This window comes from Triplophysa dalaica, chromosome 12, assembly GCF_015846415.1.
Source record: "Triplophysa dalaica isolate WHDGS20190420 chromosome 12, ASM1584641v1, whole genome shotgun sequence".
NCBI lineage: Eukaryota > Metazoa > Chordata > Actinopteri > Cypriniformes > Nemacheilidae > Triplophysa > Triplophysa dalaica.
This window is the reverse complement of record NC_079553.1, coordinates 14595690-14617416: the sequence shown is the minus strand read 5'-3', so window position 1 is coordinate 14617416 and position 21727 is coordinate 14595690. Positions and strand designations below refer to the sequence as shown.

The 21727-nt window shown below is 37.2% G+C and overlaps 1 protein-coding gene across 2 annotated transcripts; it reads left to right on the top strand.

The window, feature by feature from the left end:
• On the top strand, positions 1-21209 carry LOC130433056 (doublecortin domain-containing protein 2-like). Of its 2 annotated transcripts, XM_056762718.1 has the most exons (9): positions 1-515; positions 2824-2875; positions 4274-4350; positions 5701-5835; positions 6320-6469; positions 6544-6598; positions 6682-6868; positions 18210-18256; positions 18737-21209. In XM_056762718.1, the coding sequence occupies exons 1-9, from the start codon at positions 229-231 to the stop codon at positions 19526-19528; spliced, it is 1782 nt and encodes a 593-aa protein (XP_056618696.1). In that variant the 5' UTR covers positions 1-228; the 3' UTR covers positions 19529-21209. The 2 variants fall into 2 exon arrangements, with proteins under 2 accessions (XP_056618696.1, XP_056618698.1); XM_056762720.1 differs by lacking the exons at positions 1-515; positions 2824-2875; positions 4274-4350 and adding an exon at positions 4986-5455.
• The last annotated feature ends 518 nt before the right edge of the window (positions 21210-21727 follow it).

The window sequence follows — 21727 nt, the reverse complement described above, 5'->3', positions numbered from 1 at the left end:
TATTCTTAAACCTTCTGGAGATCTTATTTTTTCACCATACATACTTTGTCTGTTTATTGTTTTGCAAAGGCATGTTAGTCAGTCTTTTAAAGAAGCTGAAATATGCATATGGGTTGCTGCGACCATGATGTTAACATGCACAGCATTGGACTGGAGATATAACTGGATTAAGTCGCCCCATTGCGCCACGCAACTTTTCTCCATCGGTAACTTTCACCTTGCGCGGCCATGAGTGCGGAAAAGCCAAACTTTCTGTCTCAACCCGAAGTGAAAAACATTTATTTCTATCGCAATGGAGATCCGTATTACGAGCCCAGGCGTTTAGTGGTCAACGCGAAACGGGTGTCGACCTTCGATACGCTACTGCGGGAGGTGACGGGTGGCGTGCGCGCTCCGTTTGGAGCGGTGCGGAACATCTACACGCCCAAAGCAGGACACAGAGTAGACTCACTGGAGCACCTGAGGAGCGGAGAGCAGTATGTGGCTGCTGGACGAGAAAAGTTCAAGAAAATTGAGTAAGACGTCTCTGAAGCATTACGGTTTTTAGTAATATTGTTTAAAGTTTTAAATCTACATCTATCTGTCTGTCTGTCTGTCTATCTGTCCGTCCATCCATCCATCCATCCATCCATCATCTATCGTTGACAATTAGGAATTTGACATTACAGGACTTATGTGTGTTTCGTGGGCTTCGAACCAACAACCTACAACTATCTACAATCTAAAAAATTTTACACTCTGGCAACTCTCTCAAGTCAAATTTTATAGCGCTTCTTTGCAGTTTTCTGTTCGTCTGTTCAAAATACATTTGGGTCGAAATACAGTTTTTCTCAGTTGCTTTGGTGCATTTCTCACATCCATATGTACATTTGCACAACAGTTAATGCATTTCTCAAAACAATTAGTACAAACTGCAAAACCTAGTTGATAACCTGCAAAAGCGTGTCACTTGCTCAAAATGGATATCTCATTCCTCAAACGCAAGTATTCATGTCAATGAAAGTGTCAGGGTCATCAAGATGAAAAGTCCTGACACCACTAATTATGAACAAGATAGTCAAATGGCTTTTTCATGTTTTCATTATGACAGTTTACTCTGTAAAGGTTTTCCAATGCAAAAAAATCAGATTTTGGTGACAAATGAAAATGCTCAAGCACTATATACTATTTGCACAGCCATTTGAAAACTACAGTAAAGCTAGACATTACTGTATTTAGTGAGGTATCTGAGTACATGACACTGAATATGTATGTTTCACATTTTTACTGCATATGCTCTTTGCAATTCTAATTTGTTCACAGCATTGTGCAAAAGAATAAATACACCCTTATTTACAACAAACATAAACTCCCTTTTGGTAGAGCTGTGCACAACTGTAAACAATATTGCAGTACATATTGGAACTGAACATACAACATACATAGTACTGTAAATCATTCATGCACATCCAGACGTTCCTCTCTGTCTGGCCACATAGTTTCATCTACATCACAGCGAATATCATCTCTTGCAATGAAGTGAATAAACTATCTCCTCGAGTGGCGAATCCACCCTCTGCAGGACTCTGCTGTGATGTCATCGCATGCTGCATCATGGCCACTAGCAGGGCCATTTGGGTATGTGGAGGCCGGTTATATACCTTCCACGTCCAGGAAGAGAAAAATTCCTCTATTGGATTTAGGAATGGTGAGTAGGCAGGGAGATATTCCACCAGCATCCTATCATGTGCTGCAAACCACTGTCTGACAACATCTGAGTGGTGAAAACTCACATTCTCACAAACAACAACATGCTTATTCAGATGGCCTCCAGTTAGACGCCTCTCATTCGCAGGGATTATGTAGATTTTGACAACTATCAACATTTTTGTATGTAATGACTAAAGCAATGCAATGAGGACTATTAGTTTTATATGGAATGACTATTCAGCATTCACAAGTTTAGTTAATTTTGACTGACATGATGTAAGCAGGGGGGCACGGTGGCTTAGTGGTTAGCACGTTCGCCTCACACCTCCAGGGTTGGGGGTTCGATTCCCGCTTCTGACTTGTGTGTGTGTGTGTGTGTGTGTGTGTGTGTGTGTGTGTGTGTGTGTGTGTGTGGTGTGTGTATGGAGTTTGCATGTTCTCCCCGTGCCTCGGGGGTTTCCTCCGGGTACTCCAGTTTCCTCCCCTGGTCCAAAGACATGCATGGTAGGTTGATTGGCATCTCTGGAAAAATTGTCCGTAGGGTGTGAGTGCGTGCGTGAGTGAATGAGTGTGTGTGCCCTGCGATGGGTTGGCACTCCATCCAGGGTGTATCCTGCCTTGATGCCCGATGACTCCTGAGATAGGCGCAGGCTCCCCGTGACCCGAGGTAGTTCGGATAAGCGGTAGAAAATGGATGGATGACATAAGCAAGTGATAATGTTATAAAACAGCAGAGAGTTGTATGAAAGCAAATGATGCATTTGCAATTTGTTGGAAGGAATGAGAAACTGCTACTATGATGTGCACAAATGACTAAATGTTGTGGAGGTTGAACTAAATGTTGTGCACATGTTAATAGTGATGCGAGAAATGCACCAAAGCGACTGAGAAAAACTATAATAATAGATACATAAAAGGTGCATAGACACTTGTATGATTTTTCTTTTTCTTTCATTCAGTGAACCTTTCCTACTACTGTAAACTAAAAATAATACTGCAATATTTACAATGTACTGTTTAAAAATTTTGTGTAAAAATATCCATGCATATTCTTTATATTTGTTTGGAAATATATATTTTATATTTTAAATATTTTATTTATTAAAACATGTAATGATTCTGTTTGGTTTCTAGTTATTTACAGATAGGAAACAGGAAGAAAAGAACTCCTCAGTCAAATGGACTGGTAAGAAACACATTCATGTTTTTTTTACACATGAACCCAATGTGACAAAATCTTTTAGATTTTGTAGTGAAGCTAATGCAACCTTAATGTCCGTATTAGAAATGTTTCATCCTATTCAATTAAAAAACAAGGTGAAGGTTTAACACAAACATTTAGTGTAACAGTCAATCACTGATCTACAGTTTTTATGACTTTGACAGGTTGGTTGCAAATGTACTCAGGTATATATGGCAAGACAGTTCCCAGGGGACCAGGTACCATTGAAAGCTGAAGACACTGTTGGCAGATAGGCGACCCCAGAGAATAGACATTAGCAAAGAGTTTACGAGTGTATTTAAAACACATGTGTATCTATTCATACACATGCTTGGATCACTAGTGTGGCGATGGTCTCGCCTACTTTATTGTTCAAGAAAAACTACCTGAGCCAGGTGTAATATTTAGACAGGCAGTCTCCTTTGTCGTCCGGTAAAAAAACGTTTTGTTGTCGGCTCATTTAGCAATGAATTATTAACCTGTGAATCATTATCCACCTTCTTGGATGCATGTTTAAGACAATGGCTCAGTCCCAGTGTGCAAACAAAGCCCTTCAGAGACAGCCTCAGTGATATTTCATATTGTCAGAGAATAAAAGAAAGAGAAAACGAAAACAAGCCCAGGGACTTTACGACAGTCTTAAAATTTTATGAACACTCACACAAAGTGAGTATGGTCACACCAAGTCAGACGCTATTTCATCAAAGTCCACATTTGTGTTAAACTAAAGGGCTGTTGCTGTGGTAAATGGTTAGACGGTGTCCTAATCATCATTAGGCAATTTTATTTATGATGAGAGCCACACAATTGTTTCCGAGAGGCCTGGTAGTGACCCAAAGACACACTGTCCCTCTGTTTTTATACAAGAGTGCTGCAGGGTTACCAGGGGATACGTCAGGGCCCCGAGAGACGCTGAAACAGTAGATGAGAGCGATTGTCTGCCTGTGTTTGGGTTGAACCGAGCAAGGCCCTCACTTAAATACACCGACAAATCTAACTAACATATGTCCCTGATAGCATGTGAGCTGCTCTCACTTTAACACACTGGGCATTGTTGGGTTGTTTTGTTGGATGTAACATGCATGTTTTCTAGGTTTACCCAACAGTTTTTCAATATCTGATCAACCATGATTTGAAACAACCCAGCATTTTTTTTTTGTGGTCATAATTGGGGAATATATGTGTAATATGGAGATTACATTGAAAAAGTATGGTTGATGTAAAGTATGCGAAGTAAAACCATAAGAAGAGGTGCATGAAGGTAACCATAAAATCGATACAGCATGCATTTAATAATCACTTTTAGTTTTCGGCTGTTGTTTGTAAAGAACATACTCATGTTTCTCTTCTGTTTGTGTGCAGATGAAACCTATACCCCAGAGTCGCATGATAGTATCTGCCAGGTTCCTCAAACCCATCAAAGAGCCCTGTGCAATATTGTGAGCATTTATTTTCTCAAAACTGTGAACTTGCTATTTTAATAAAATGATAATGGCTATATAGGCCAGACTTTTTCAATCAATTTCCTAAAGACTAACTACATGTGTAATTTTTCCACATTATGGACATGTTGTTGGCCACATTGAAATCTGAACGCTTAAAATGTAAAAAAGCTCATTTTAAACTGTTGTAAAATTGAAAAAGGTTTTACAAAATGTCAGAAAAAAATATCAGAAATATCAAAGATTTGGACAGTTTAAACAGCTTTTTCCTGAAGCACACATGCTTTAGATCATTCTCAAATCATGCTGAGATAACAAGCATAACATAGCTTAACAAGTTGTTACATTTTTGTAGTTCTTGTACTACACTGTGGTGTTAATTACTGTGGGAATATTTATTTTCATGTAGCATCAATGTTTTATTGTATATCTAGCTCAAGTACATTTTGAGCTTGCAAACTGCACACACGACAACGGAAGTGTTTCCGGGGGACCGCAAAAACTGATGCACCTGATTGGGACGCGCTTCACTTTGACTATTCAAATTCGTTAGTGGAGTTGTCAGCCACATTGAAGATAGTTGCTTTATAACTTTATTTTAACTTTCTTAACGTACGTAACGTAGGATATTATTAGCCTGTCGATTTGAACAGTTTAACAAAAACTATGAGACGTAGTAATTGCTCGACTTACTTAAACAAGTGTCACGTTAAAAACATTTAATGGTTTAATGATTAATGATTAAAAATGTATTGTAGTCGACATAGTCAGTGTGGCTGACAACTCCACTAACGAATTTGAACAGTCAAAATGAAGCGCATGAAGTGCATCAGTTTTTGCGGTCCCCCGGAAACACTTCCGTTGTCGTGTGTGCAGTTTGCAGCGCGTTTCTGTGTTTGTTTGTGTTGCGAGAATTTGCAGCGCGTTTCTGTGTTTGTTTGTGTTGCGAAAATTTGCAGCGCGTTTCTGTGTTTGCTTGTGTTGCGAGTATTTGCAGGGCATGTGTCGTCAAACTAACGCGAATGCTTTCTGAATTTGCTTGTGTTTTTTTTGTTTGCATGTGTTTTCTTCTGTTGCAGCGCATTGACACCCAGCGGCCACGGTAGGAACTTACTTTGTGACTACTTTCAAAATTTTGGACGACAAATTTTTAGTAACTGTTATGTTAAACTGTTGTTTTGATCTCAGTGTTATCAAAATTTAAGCGGAACCCAACACATTTTTTTTAGATTGTGTAATTATATACACAAATGAGTCCATACCAGCTTGAGTGCAAAACATGTTTTTTGTATTTTTTTATATACCGTATGTCATTAAAACTGTGTTTTGGCGCGTGTGTGTCCTCAGTGTTGTCGCTAATGGAGACGTCCTGAATCCTGTGGTGAGGTTATTGATACCCAGTCGTGTGATTGGCCAGTTCGAACGTACTTTAGAGATGATCACAGAGAAAATAGGCCTGCGGATTGTGGGGGGTGTGAGGAGGTATGCACACTTAAGAAACGATGAATGATTCAATTGATTGGAGTGCACTAGTAAAACTGCTTACATTTCTATTTAGTCAGTTTTATGCACTATAGCTTCTGAGGAATAAAAAAAAACATAATTTGTAAAAACTCATCAATACCTTTGCTTCAAGGAGTTTTACAATTAACTTTAGTCTCTTTTTCGAGCTTCATGCTTTTGGGCGAAATCTAGTCTGTTTACCCACTGGTAATTATTAATGTTTAATTTTTTCTTTATTTTTGGGAGAAGTTACTGAGGATGCAACAATTCAAAGTATTTGCATAATTTAAGATTTACACAATTACTGTATCTACTTTCATTATAACAGCTCTTCAGGACATGTTCTAAAAATGTTCATAAAAAGCGATTTAAATGTTAAAGGATGCCTCCCTTATTTGGGCGAATGAATTATATCTGTATAAACGCCCTGGCAGTGTTTAACTTTATAAATCTTTTGTTGCAGTTTGTACACCTTTGAAGGAACTCTCATTACAGATGGGAAGGAGTTGGAAAATGGACAGTTTTATGTTGCTGTTGGCAGAGACAAATTTAAAAAGCTTCCATACAGTGACCTCCTGTTCAGTAAACCTATAGGCATGAAGAGAGTTAATGGGTAAGATTAAAAAATATGTTGTTTTAAAAGAAGATTAAGTTTACAAACCAAATGTAATTCTAATATAATTTTAGGTCAAAAGCAGCATCACTACCGCCAATATGCAAATACAGACGACAAAATGGAGATGTGAGTACAAAAAGAAAGATGTAGGCTGTGTGCATGAACCCGAATGGTTTTAATAGTAAATTGTAAAATGTTTGTGTTGGCAGGTGGGGAACCATGTCAGTAAGTCAGTGGTGGGTGGTAGTGAATATGGACAGGACAAAAGCAGCCCTCCGTCGCACAGCTCTAAAGAACATCTGTCATCTCTTGTCAGAGAGATCTCTCAGGCCAAACTTATGAACATTCGAAAGAAGAGAAGTGGTCTCATGGCATCCCATGATATTCTAGATGACGGTAAGCCATTAAAACTTGATCCTGTTGATCTAAGATATTCAAAAGATAAATATTTATCAAGTTTTAAGTGAATTTGACAAACCAACATCATCTCAGGCTAATTGGTAACTGTTTTTTTATTTGAGTGAATGGGGTATATGCACACGGGGTGAGACGTACTTCCATTCTCATAGCGCTGAGGTCATTTTTCATCAAGTGATAAAGATTCAAATTTTAGAGAAAAAACAGCACTATGGTTGAGCATTGCTATGTTCCTCTGTGATCAAGCAACAAGTAAGTGCAAAAGTCAGCTTTTTTCATATTTGTAAATGTAGCTCGAAACGAATGGCCTGAAGCGCTTCTCCCTTTTGATTGTCAATGTATGACTTAGTCTTTGGATAATTTGATTTACGTCGATAACCGTAATCTTATGTGCATCTTGAAGTGACATTGAAAACCGGCATTCTTCCCTATGGCCGCTACGTGCATGGGATGTAACAGAGCTGGTTAGCCATTTAAGCAAAAATATGTCATCCCTCCCTGTGCATATTCCTCATTCGGGCTATACAGTCACGACTAATCGCAAGCAAAATAAATGTTTTTGTTTACATAATATATGTGTATGTACTGTGTATAATAATCTGCCAAAAGCATAGATGTAATAATTCTGTATAGAAATACACACACGTACATGTTTATATATTATATTCACAAATAATGTATATTATATACAAATATGACATGTATGTGTACTTATATACACAAATTTATTATACTAAGCACATAAAAACTTGAATTTTGGTTTCGATCAGTCTCAGTTTATAGTGATAAAACATTCTGATGAAATGCAAAGCTTGAACTTGAATAATAAGTTGCTTTGGATAAAATCCTGCCAAATGCCTGAATGTAAAACGTTGAGGAAGAAAATCTATTGTCTGAGTTCTTGGAAGTGGCAGAACTATAAAACGCGACCTTGTTTCCTGGAGGTCTGGTGAAAGCATGTGCACCTGACTCATTGTGTTTGCACATAACCAATCAGATAACACAGCTCTTGCCAGATATGTGTGCAATATGCATCAGACATTCAGTGAAGGGACAGGATGGTGGGTGGTTTTGTTGTCTGTGGCTCAGTATAATGCCTCATAGTTCCTTACAAGACCAGACCTTAGGAAGATGCGGAGTTCATCAAAAAAGAAAATTCTATCATCATTTAATCAGTGTTTTATCATTCAAATTTTATACATGACTCCTACATCTGTGAAACACAAAGGAAGATATTTAGAAAAAATGTCTCAGTGGTTTTGTGTCCACACAAATGGAAGTCAATTGTAGTCAATGTATATCTTCGTTTGTTTTCTGTAGAGAAAAGAAAGTCAAACAGGTCTAAATTGACATGAGAGTGAGTAAATGATGAAATAATTTGTGTTCTTGGGTGAACTGTTCTTAATGTGTGGTGCTTTTGTCAAATATTACAACGTTAGCTCTAATTTATGGTCAATGTTTGTCATATTGTATTCGTAAAATTATTTTCATATTTTTTATAATTTACGTTAAGCTTGAGTAAAACTGTGCCTGAGGTCTAATTCAGTAATTGATGAATAATATGCAGATTTGAACTCTAAAATGTGGTTGAAACTGTAGAAATTGTGACTATGTGACTGTGACTTTTATTTTTACTCCTCTTTTTTACTATGTATTTCTTTGTGTGCACCCACCTGTAATGAGTAACGTTTTCAGCACCCACCATTGTCTGGATAAAGGTGATGTAATTCACTGAATCTTACATAGTTTTCCCTTCTGACCAAGAGATGGCAGTGGTGGTCTGCTGGTGGGCCGTTGAGAGCCCAGCGTTTGTTTGCTTGCTGTGGCACCAGAAGGATTACATCATCCTCATCATCATGTTTCCTCAGATTGCAGCCTGAGGTGTGAGATGAGAGTCACGGCTGACTGCTTACATCTTTTTCCAAAACATCTCGTACTGACGTTTATGTGCAAAAAGAGTCCTTGCAAAGATCGCCTGTAAATGCCATTAGTTACAGTTCAGATTTCGAAATGTCTTCGGAATCTTTGATCATGCTTGAATTGATATAGATGTAGTAAAAATAAAGGTGTTTGATTGTGAGTGAGTGTCACAAAATGAGAAGCGTTGGATCTTGAAAAGAGGACCGTCGTAAGAGCTTGTCACTTATTACGCAGGGTTTGAGTGCGTGTGTGCATTTGTGTGTCTGTAGTTAGAGGAGAGAGTCTCTCCCTCATTAGCGCTCTAGGGGTCTTGCTGGTACCCAGGTGGCTGAAAGAAGCCGATTAAATCACCATGGTGATGAAGTAAACAAAAGCACATCCAATCTGTAGCTTTTACTGACGCCAAACTCTCAGATGCAGATTCAGGGCCATCGTGCGCATGTAAAATGAGTAAAGCGAATTTTGGCGTAAATTGTTCGTAAATAGATTTCTGTGGAAACTGTTTGCCATTCTTATGTAAATTGTTGTGGTTTTATGAACAATTTGCGAACACATGCAACAATTTATGAAAACGGTTGCTTTTTTCTGAACGATTTCTGAATGCGCGCAATAACTTATGTAAGGATGATTTTCCAAACTATCCACAGACATTCGCTCTGCTGTTTTGAATAAGGACATTACGCTCCACTTTATGATTTTAATTGCTCTGAATGACATGAATCATAGGTTCTTTTAGGGAGGGATAGACAATGACTAAAAACAGTAGAAAAAAGTGTTTACATGCAGAGCAAATTGGACCAGTTGGCATAGATCTCGGTTTGAGAAATGCCAATTAGGCTTTACAAAATACATCAATAATTACCATGATTAAAAGAATACTGCAATCTGCATTATAAAACCTCACGAAATGTTTGCATAATACATTACTTTAGGTCAACTGTAGATGTTCATTGTAAATGTATATGCATCCCATGATGAGAGTGAATCAGTTTATGCATGCATGCTGGATTATTTTGAACCAAGCATTGGGTCAAAAAGAAACAAAACCACTATTAAAGTTTTAAATGAGTTTTAAACCAATTTGTTGGGGATTCGCCCCTTTTTATCCCAACACTGGATTGACAATAACCCACAATTTTTTAGTTTATCAAATTGTAAATCAATGAAGTTTTCAATGCCGCTGATATATGTCCAAGTGTGATTAGTTCATAAAGCCTACAGGATTACAGAGCAAGCATGTTTAAATGCCTGTAGTCTCTCTGCTGTATCGTCTGTACTCTTAAATGTGTTTTAAAGAAGCAGTATTTCGCTGTACACTTATTCAATTGTGTGGGAGCAGCACTTTCCACATTTTGCCGGGTTGTGATTGAGTTTCAGGATGCCTTTGGGCCACTCCGTGTGTTCATGTAATTTACTCACAGACAGTAGGAGCCAGGTGAGAAAGCAGGTTAAAGTCTGGAGTGAGTAATAAGTGTGATAGCGTCGCACGTGTGCCTGGCTGTGGTGGCTTTTATTCATTATTTGTTATAAAAGCGATACAAATACAGAACTGTGACTAAATCTGTGTCTAAACGGCAAAGATGGGCATCACGTAGTGTGAAATGGTGTTCCAAGTGTTGACACCTGAAAATGGACCAATCCACTTGTCAGCTCATAGACTTTAGAATCATCACAAGATGGCTTTGGTGTGGTCTTGTTTTGTCCTGTTTTATGTCAGAAATAAAATGCGTTGTGCATTGCATTTCATGTTTACTTTAAATAAATGATAAATACAATTCAGTGAACAGCTTTTTTACATTGTTTTAACATTCATTTTTCGTTTGGGGGAAAGCTCTGCCATTAAAAAAAAACCTCTTTATGTAGGCATAACATTTGGCATCTCTCGTTCAGTATCCCTCTTTGATAAATAAACCGCATATTGGAAGGCGTGAAACTAGTGTCAGAATATAACACTTTCAAAGCTATGTGCATACATTTGAATATCAATGATTTGCAGAGGAAATGACACCATTAACAAGGAAGTCTAACAGATGGCACAAGTGTTAAGTGAATGTAGGGCAAATCCTCCAATCACGTCGCATAATGAAGTCAGAGAGCTACGAGAGGAAAACGAAAGGATGTGTGGATGTGCACAAGAGAGACAGGAGGGAAATTGCCGTGCCTCTGCCCCACTCCAGTAATAACAGGGAGAGATCAGAGGAGCGTGGAGACATATGAGAGCCGCTGATGGCTTTCACACTTCAGTATCTCAGGGCTCCTGGTGACAATCCATCCACAATACTGTAATAATGCTGAAATAGGCCATTAAGGTGCCTCCCTTTCTGCCTCACTTCACTGATCAGAAGTCTCCCAGCGTGTGTGTGCGTGTGTGTGTGCGTGCATGTGTGTGTGAGGCTCTTTCAGCACCTCAGAACAGACTGAGATGTGACAAGTGCTAAAGTCTCGCTCAGTTCTAATTAGATCATGGCCTGCAGTGATGAGAGTAATGCAATATCTGAATCACAGGCAGAAGAAGAGAGAATAAAAGACGGTTTGAATGAGACTGAAAGATTTTTCTAAACATATGAATGTAATTTTCTCATCACACTTTCTTTTCGTCATTTTGTTTATGCTTTCTGTGAACTCATTAGATCCCTTATAGATATATACTGTAAATTGTAGTTATACACATCTGGATGGGCATAGAGGAAAACTATTTTAATGTGTGGAAAGTTTAAAAACATAAACCTTTGTGGTGTATTGTATACAACATTACATTTGTTCAGTAAAGTTGCTGTTAATTCAGCTTTCAACAACAATACAAACTATACAAATAGCTTTGCATTTGAAATATCTTTTTCTGACTAAGTTTTGAAGGATTGAACTCTGGCAACTTTAGTTTGTAAAGGTAAAGTTCACTCCCCCATAAAATTTCAGTCATCTTTTATTCACCCTTCAGTTGTTTCAAATCTGTATATATTTCTTTGCTCTAATGAACACAACTACCATATATGTGATTTTTTTGTAAGTTTTTTGTGCTGCACAAAATAAGATGTTTTGAAGAATGTTGGAAAGCAAACAGTTCGGGGCACTTTTGCCCACTTATGGGAGTCAATGTTGGCTGTTCAAGAACTGTTTGGTTATAAGCCTTCTTACAAATATCTTTCACTGTGTATCATGTCACGGCATTGTCTGCTTCCCTGTGTTTTCCATTGCCTGTGTTTCCCCCGGACTACATTTCACATCATCCTCCAAGTTTTCTCATCTGTGTCATCGGTAATCACCCACACCTGCCAGCGATCTCCAGCATCATCTCCATAGCCATCTATTCTCTTTCTTTTCTCCCTCATGTTGTCTGGTCGAGTCATTGGCATGGTTTATTGGTTCACAGGTTTAAAGATGTGGTCTCCTGTTTTGTAGTAAGAAGTCTTATGTTTTATAAAATAATCCTGTTTATTGTACATCTCTATGTCTCTTGTCTGTGGCTTACACTACATTAGAACTAAGACATTTGTCTAAGACATAGAACTAAGACATAGAACAACTTGAGGGTGATCAAACGAAGACAGAAATTCAAGAATTGGGACAGAACTGGGTGAACTGTTTCTTTAAAAGGATTTATTTAAATTTTTCTAGTTAAAGACTTCACATTTTAGAGTTCTTGTAGTTAGAAATGTAACTAATGTGAGTCACAGTACACTGTACTACGTTGTATCATGCTCCCTGGAATAATTGATTCAGATTTGTTGTATAAATTAGCCTTATAGAACGTTGTCCCCTGCCATCAATTCTAATAATAATATCTCTTGTATCAAATCCCACTAAAAAAAGCAGATAAAGATATATTTCTACTTAATCAGACGTAGTAAAAGGTTAGCTTACCTACGTCATATTGTAATTTGACAACATATTTTATATGAACAAAATCAGTTTCATTTATTATTTCATTATTACATCAAGCAATTTTTTGCTATATGGAAAACAAATCATTCGATGTCCTGATCTCACTGTTTTTTTGTTTGTTTTTAATACGACTGGCTGGGTAAGATGTGCTTGAATAAGACCAACTCTTTTTTTGTGCCTAAATGAAATTAATATGACATTTTTTGTCTTTCAATGTCCTAATTATTTATTTACTATTGCTAGAGATTTTTTTTTGTGAAACAATTAAACAAAATACAGTATTCTTTCACTCCTCTGGGATCTCTACACATTAAACAATAGGTGTAGGGTCACGCCAGGCCTGTTTGTCTGTCCACCTGAGCCCTGAGACACATACATATATATGCACACCCCCAAGGAGGAGTCTTCCAGCTATCAGTTACAGCATCATTCTTTAACCTCTACAGACTGAAATATCCCACTGGCCCATGACAGTGGACGCGCATCTGTCTGTGGGATTGATGAGAATCCAAACATATTTTTCTTCGATGCATTAAATATTAATGCTTACAATTAAGCTTAGTGATGGAGTACTGTTTGGTTTGGATTAGTCCTCAGGTTGAATTTTTATGAGATCCTGAAAAAAAAGAAAAATGAAGGCCAAAAAGATGCTGGCGTACGTGATTGGCTGAGATGGAAGGCCCATGTAACAGTTGCTGGGCGGAGCCTAGACAATTGCCTTTTTGGGTTTGCTGCTCGCTGGTAACAGGGCTCTTATAGGAGTTTCCCTTCTACCTTTGACAAATCAACAGTAATGCAAGAAATCCCTCCAGCGAATGAAAAAGACGGCCGATGAACCTGCTTTTGATTTCTGCCCACACTTACTGTAGAAAAAGAGCAGGTGGTAATGAGTTTTCACCCAGCCCTCCCTACAAAAGAATGCTAGTTTATATTTGTCAAAGGCAGCAAATTGCTTCCCACCAAAACGGTGAAACGCACTCAAACTGTGGCTTAAAATATCTCCAATTAAGTCCCATCCCGGACTGATTCTTGCTGATAATGCAGTGTTGTGCTGGTAAAGCGAACCATTAAAGCCTTTAATGTCAAGACTATTAAAGACTCAAAATCCCAGCCCTGTCTTCTATTGTGAGACATCCAAATTCACTTCACTATTATAGCATAAAAAATTGCTTTTGAGAGCACTGTAATCAGCCATATGGGAATTATTTGTGGTATTTGCTAAGGCGAGCATCACCATTACTGTTGCTCATGCTTAAGGTGAGGGATTTCAACAAACCCAGAGCCCCCAAAAGTGAGGGAAGATAAACTGATGAAAAGATCCAATATAGACTTACAGTAGGAGAGACGAAAACCATAACTAGAGAGCAGAATATCTTGAAAACGTTTTTTTTTCGGACCCACATGCATGGCCTGATGTTAACTTCCGGTCTGTTCTTGGTTATGATATCATTATTTATTTTATATTTAATTGATAATAATATATATTAATATTCTGCTGTATATTAATTGTATTCAATTCAATGAAAACTACACAACAGTTATTGATTATTTGTGGAGGTCTACCGGAAGTTAAGTCTGGAAGTGAGAAGAAAGAGAGAAGCGAGAAGAAAGTCATGACTCAATAGCATTTTTCACTTTCCAGTGACCGGATAGGATCACGCGTGTCTGACTGAAAAGAAAAGCATATTTTTTTTTTTTACATTCAAAAAAATTTAAAGTTAATGTCACCAAGTCTCCCAGAATTAAAAAATAGGATCCTGAGCGACTGAGGGCTGTGACTCAGATATAGACTGATTTTCATGACTTGCAAGGACCAGTTAATTTTTTTAGAAAATATCACAACTTTCGGAATTAAATGTTTTGTGAAGCTTAGGTCATTTCTGACATAGTTTTATGTCACATTTCAAATATAGTCCAGATTTGCTTGAACGTGAAATCATGAAAATGTTTATTTGCATTTGTTTGATGATCATTGATGATCATTTAGACACATCATATTTTATATGTTATTACACTGCAGAAAGACCTTAGGTTACAGGTCCCTTAATGGCAACAATGAAGCACAATACAAAGGCATTAAGTATAAATGTATTGGCAGAATATTTCCCCCCCAAAAAATCTTTTTTGCCATTTTCTTTTCATAGATTACTCCTCCACTTCTGTTTTCTCGGTTGTTTCATAGTTTAACCTTCTGGGCACTGTTAAAAATGTGAAAACTTCTGCGGTCATCAAAAGGAGGCTGTGTTATGAAAAGCCCGTTATCTGCTAAATTTCCCAGGGTTTCACGTCCACAAGGTCAGTCGCAGCTAAAGTCTCCCGTTCCGAGTTTTAATTTGTTGTCCATGACAGCCTTATAGCCCTCTGTCTTTATGAGTGGTTTGTGATTAAAAGCGTGCTTGTTAATCTGGCTATCAGCGTGCTAAAAGCCGTTTTCATAAGCAAACAACAAGGTTTAATATTCCCCTCAGCTCTGTCAAAGAAAGGTGACGCTGCCAAAGCAAATTAGTCAATCTAAACGTCTCTTAAATGCTTTCCAGCAGTCACCAAAAACAAATGCTGAAACTGCGCAGAAAACACATCTCAGCAGACAGGTCTGTCTGAAAGTGAGCCACATCTGAGCGTTTTCACAAACAAGCGTGTGATCTGGGTGTCACAAGGTGGTGTCTTCTGTCATTTTGTAGTGAATTGTTCTAAAAAAAACGACGTCCTTATCCTGCATGCCACACGTCCTGAAAACTACAGTTTTTATGATCCTTTGAAGGGGGCTTATTGGATTAGAAGAAATAAATAATACTCGGTCGTTTTAGTCTATAGAGCCGAGTGGCACACAGATGCTTTTGAAAGGAAGTTTCTTGACTTTAGAGATGAAAGCTTTTGAAGGGTGGATGTATGTCCAAAATATTTTTTTATTTTCCTTTCATTTCTGTTACAATATGATAGACATAAATATGCATAGAAATCATTAATGCAGTCGGAAAAGATTCGATTAAACTACATTTATGCTTTTTTGCATAAAATGTAACAATACAATTGCTGTGAATAAGTCTCCATTACAATGTTGTGGCTGTAAGTTGCTCTGGAGACATTTTGTGTGTTGCTAGGTGCTTTCTTGAGTGTTTTAGGGTATATGATCCCTAATATCATTAATTTGACTTTATCTCTGTTTTAATTTCTTTGGAAGGTAAACGTTGTACATCTAATCGTTGTATGTCTTCATATACTTTATACAGTAAAAGTACAGTATATTACTATATATACCTGCTCTCAACGATTATTAAAATAATGGTTAAGTACTTACTCTTAATATGAACTAAATATATATTTATTAGAAAATTGCAGTTTACCTGTTTAATATTTCATAAACACAGCAGTCAACACATTTAAGAAAAACTAATATTTCTTATCACCTGTGATTAAACTGCTGCTGTCAAACACATTTAGTACATCGTTGGTTGCCTGCGCTGGCTTTTATCCTCATTTGCATATGCAGAAAAAAACATTTAAAGCTTCTGATGCCAGGTGCAGGCGTTCCAATCACACTTGCACATTTTATTATCATATTCTCATTTTTCTCAATCACCACTGTTGGTGTAATTGATTTCCATCGGGTTTATTATGCATCGCATTATCAAAGAATGCAAGTTGAGCTCGTAAAAACAGTGCTGCACAGCAGAAGTCGAGGGAAAGCCGAAACCCATGACAGCACAGCATCACTGAGAAGAGATTATGTCTCGTGTGTGGTGTCGTTTGGCTTGTAACATTATGTAGATGAGACTTGGAATACTTTATGGGGCCTTGGGAGATTTTTATTAAAATTATCCATAAACACCTCATCCAGTAGTATGTAAACAGCAGGACTTGTTCTTCTGCAGCCCGCGGGAGTTTAAAGGATCGGCCGAGAGCCTAGCAACCAATGACTCTCTTAACAGCTTCACATGTCTGCATACATCACCGCTGGGGTCCTTAAGACCTTTGTGCGGTGAGAAGTGATAAAGTCCTGACACAGGTCTTTCAAAAGCAGATCTCACTTTCTAAATGACTTCATCCAGGCATGGTTTGTTGGCATTCCCTTCAGCAAAGGCAAATCTAGTTATATTTAACAACTCTTGTACCTATGTACAGTATGTGGAAATACAAGTAATTTACACAGAAGTCAGCCTCAAAGTCATGCTAAGCAGATACAATTTTGACAACAGTTGTTTTAGAAACATAGGCTTATATACAGCCGGTAAAACTCCAATCATTAGTCAGGCTTTATGACGTGCCCCCTCCCTGCCGGGGGCTTTAATGAAGGCAGGTTTTAAAATGTTATATTTGATTTGATTTAGCATTTTTATGAGACAAGCTCTTCTCTCAATCACATTTAAATGTTTATTGTTACATTAGCTGTCCTGCTTACAGTCGGAGTTTTGGACTACAGTTAATAAATGTGTACGATTTCCATAAAATATTCAACGAAGCCCATTATTGCCACGGCGCCTCATCTCCTCTGCTAAACTTCAATCAGTTTTGCATTTGAAATGCATTAAATGCCTGTGTAAAACCCTATAATCTGCGCGGCAATATTTTTATAGCTGCTATTTGGGAAAACGTGAACTTATATGAGGCGCATTAATTCTGTTGTTTAATTATTTAGAGTGTATTGATATCTCACACATTGTTTGGATTTATTACTCATTAACTATTTAAAACACTCATGTAATTTTCTTGTTTACTAGAGAGTACAATGGTATGACTGTAAATCTTGCAGAAATAATTACACAGCACCGTTGCAATCTAATGGTCATTTTAATAGGTTCCCTTTAATTACTGCCATTATTATGCGAGTATTTAATGAGAGAAAACCTTCACTTTTTTAATAAGAGTGTGACATATTTCTGTATGCGCTTGTTTTAGTCTTGTATGAAATCTGCAATATCTGATATTTGGTTGCTGTGTTATTCATTAAATTTGTTATGTTGTTTATAATAAACTCTTCACAGAAAATGTATTGTGATTTTACATAAATCAGAGGTTTTAGAAATATTAAATACATTTAATCACTCTCTTGTAATTTTAAACCTTTATGACTTTCTTCTGCGGACAACAAAAGAAGATATTTGGAAGAATGTTGGTAACTGAACCACGGTGGTACCCATTTACTGTGCTATTGTAGACACAAAACCAATGCAAGTCAGAGGGTACCACCATTGTTCAGTTACTTAAATTCTATAAAATGTCTAATTTTATGTTCTGCATCATACAGGGTTGAAATGACAAAAGGGTGACTAAATGATGACAGACATTTTTTTGAGTGAACAGTGCTATAAAGATCAGCTATGATATGATAAACTATACCGTTTAGTTACAGTATACACATTATACAACTAACTATATAACACATCTATTCTGATTTGTATCTAAACAGAGCAAACAGAATCCTAACAAACTGGAACTATGAATCACTGTACAGTTTTAATTCTCACCATCAGGGGGCGCTGATGTTTCAAATTTCTTGTCCTATGTCTGTTCTCTGCAGATGATGGAGAGGACAAAAGTGCAGAGGATGACAAGTTTTCACCAGAGGTGGGTACAGCAGTCAAGCAGGTTAGGAGCACTAACCTGATCAATATTTCTAACACTCTTACAAGACTGCCATAAACACAGTTTGCCGACACATAATTCATTTTATAACAAAGTTAATGAGAAATTACCCACGTGGTTTAAAGTGTTGAGGTATCAGCCTCTGCAAGAAAACTTCAACTTTTCTTAGATTTATAGAGTATTACTACACATAGCACAGATCAGCACTTTACAGGTTAAGGATACAGTAAGAACAAATATGGTCTCAGAGGTCCTTAAGTCTGTTGCCATTTGAGAACATTTTTAATATTCTTGGGAAAATATAAATTACTATCTTAAAAACTATAGGCAGGAAACAATATAAAGAAAGGAGTATTCTGCTCAAATACCCATTGAAAAAATGGAGACAAAAGACATTCTAGTGTGACAATACATATGTTATTTTGTTACCTGTAAATGTGTCTATTTTGTTTATTTTATTAGGTAGGAGAAGTCAGTCCAGACCCTAATCAAGAGAAAAATTCTCAAGAACAAGCTAATATAGACGACTCATCTAAAACAGAAGAACAAAACCAAACCACAGAAGCAAAGAACCAAACCACAGTAGAAAAGAACCAAACCACAGAAGAACAGGACCAAACCACAGAAAAACAGGACCAAACCACAGAAGAAAAGGAAGAACAGGACCAAACTACAGAAGAGCAGGACCAAACCACAGAAAAACAGGACCAAACCACAGAAGAAAAGGAAGAAAAGGACCAAACTACAGAAGAACAGGACCAAACCACAGAAGAACAGAAGCAGACCATGGAAGAACATAACCAAACCACTGAAGAACAGAACCAAACTACACAAGAACAGAGGGAAACTACAGAAGAACAGGACCAAACCACAAAAGAACAGAACCAACCCAGAGAAGAACAGGACCAAATCACAAAAGACCAGGACCAAGCCAGAGAAGAACAGGACCAAACCACATGTAATGGAGAAGAAGAGCAGAATCAAGAGGATGTGAATGCAGAAGATGAGAACAAAGAAACGGAAGATTCAGAGAAGTATGAGTTTGATGGAGAGATCAAAGAGGAGGAAGAGACATCAGATCCAGAGGCAAAGGATGTCAATAAAGAGAAGTGCGAGGCAGACGAAGAAGAGAGGCAGAATGAAGAGCAGCAGCTGAAAGGAGAAGAGGAAACAAATGATGAAAAACCAGAGAACGAGAAAGAGCAGACAGAAGAAAGTCCAGATCAGAGTGAATCACAAACCAATGCTGAATGAGAGTACAAGAAAAAAACATAAAAGAGCAATTCACCCCGAAAGTACTGTTGTCATTATTTAGTTACCATCATGGTGCTCTAAACCGATGTGACTGATTTTTTTTGTGGTACACAAAATGATCCGAAGACTTTAAATATGTTGCACACGTCAAGAGAACAACTTTTGAGTTTCATGTTTATTAATAGTGCCTTGTCAGCCCTTAGTCACACTTAATGTCTCGTTGTGTGTTCCATGGCAGAAATAGTTATATCAGATATAGTCATATCAAAACACCATGTAGGATAAGTAATTGATAATAGTATTTTCATTTTGATGTAAACTATTCCTGTAGAACTGCAGATTAATTGCATTGATTACAATTTATTTAATTGAGATTATAATAACGTGAACAAATGTAATAGCATACCAAAATCTAGCCTGGTAGGATATATGGAACTATGTATTCTCTATAGTCTATTTTATAAATTAATACAACAAACTTAGCTGTAATGCTAATATATCTGCTTAAGCCATTAGAAGTATCTGATAAAGATGTTCATTGTAGATTATTTTGTCAGTGTATGCAAAATGTATAGATTTATATATTTTTCGCTAATGTCTACTCTACTATTATATGAAAGATTTTAGTTTTAGTTTTTATCATATTTACATTTTAACAGATTTAACTGACTAATGACATCAGTGGTGAATGATAAGCTATCGGTCTGTCTACCCAACACTGTTTCGAACTGTAATCTATTAATTCGTGTTCGTGACACGAATTTGCCCCTTTTTCCGTGTCAGTCAGCACAACCTTTTTTTCCGTGTCACCATGCATGACTTTCAGTCTAACATATTGTATGCGGTATCTCTCTATGTATAACTATAATACAACACAATCCAAACTTATTTTACAAGGTGGCTCATTCGGATCTCATTTGTATGTGATGTAATGTTCAGGGGAGGAGTTAGGGAAGCCATTTTTCGTTGCTTTGCCACCTCGTGAAACCCGCGTTCTTAGCTAAATCAGCCTTTGAAGCTGTGATTTTAGGGTTTGGGGTGAGGTAAGTGTTGGTTTAAACACTTTAAACACCTAAAATATATACAACTTCTTTTAATTTCAAGGTATAAATATATAAATGTAAATACACATGCGGTCTGTGTAATACAAGTCGTGCTGAGTGACACCAAAATATATTGTGCTCAGTGATACAACAAAATGTCGTGCCTATGCCACGAACTGCCTTGAGACGGGGTCGGTCCGTCTGCATACATATCTTATTTATTAAGTGTACTTCTGCACTGACTTTGCGTGCAATTCTAAACAAGACATTTTAACATTTAAATAGTTTAAGTTAAGAGCTTTCAAAAGTTATGGAAGCATTAAATGAGCATTATTCATATGATGTACAAAAACAGACACTTAAATTATTATATAATAAGTGCCATGCTTAAAGGCAAAAGTAAAATAATTTTTGTAATATACGCAACCTCATGACTTCAAACACAGAAGTTTAGCAGAATGTTTCAGCTGCTCCTTAAGGGAAAGCACAGTAATGTTTCATGTTGGGTGTGAATGTCCAGAACGGCTAATTCTCAGCCAAAGTTGGTGTATGGATTTGGAATAAAGATTGAGCCATAAGTGGTGCTTATTGTCCTGTTTGAAGCTTAAAACTCTGGTATAACAAGTTGTATGACAAATAGCTGTGACGGTTCTTTAAAAAAATCTCCTATTATATGCTATATTCATATGGTAAATAAGACAGAATTTTCATTAAGCGAGATTTTCTCTTTAATATTACAAACTATAAGAGTGATTTCCCTCACACTTAATGTGCTTATGTACTCCTAAATGTCTATTTGTAATTGATTTGTATATTTGATTATAAATTAGAACAACCAGTCTCTTTTTCTTCCTGTGGCCTTTAATACAAGTGGCTTGTGAAAAAATGCTATTGCTCTATTCTATTATAGACATTTATTTCAGTGTTAAACCACAATTGTAGTAGATTTAACAAAACAAATGACATTAAATTACAGTAGCTAGTATATCTTGAATGCACACACTCACATAATACTGGCCAGAAATGTACTGTAGATAGTACTGTATTTATGCCGCTTTATGGTGTGCAATTCAGGTTAGCAGTGTGAATGAGTCATTCCCACCTGAGAGATGGCTACAGATCCCTCACCCATGACTCATTCATCTCAACATCTATT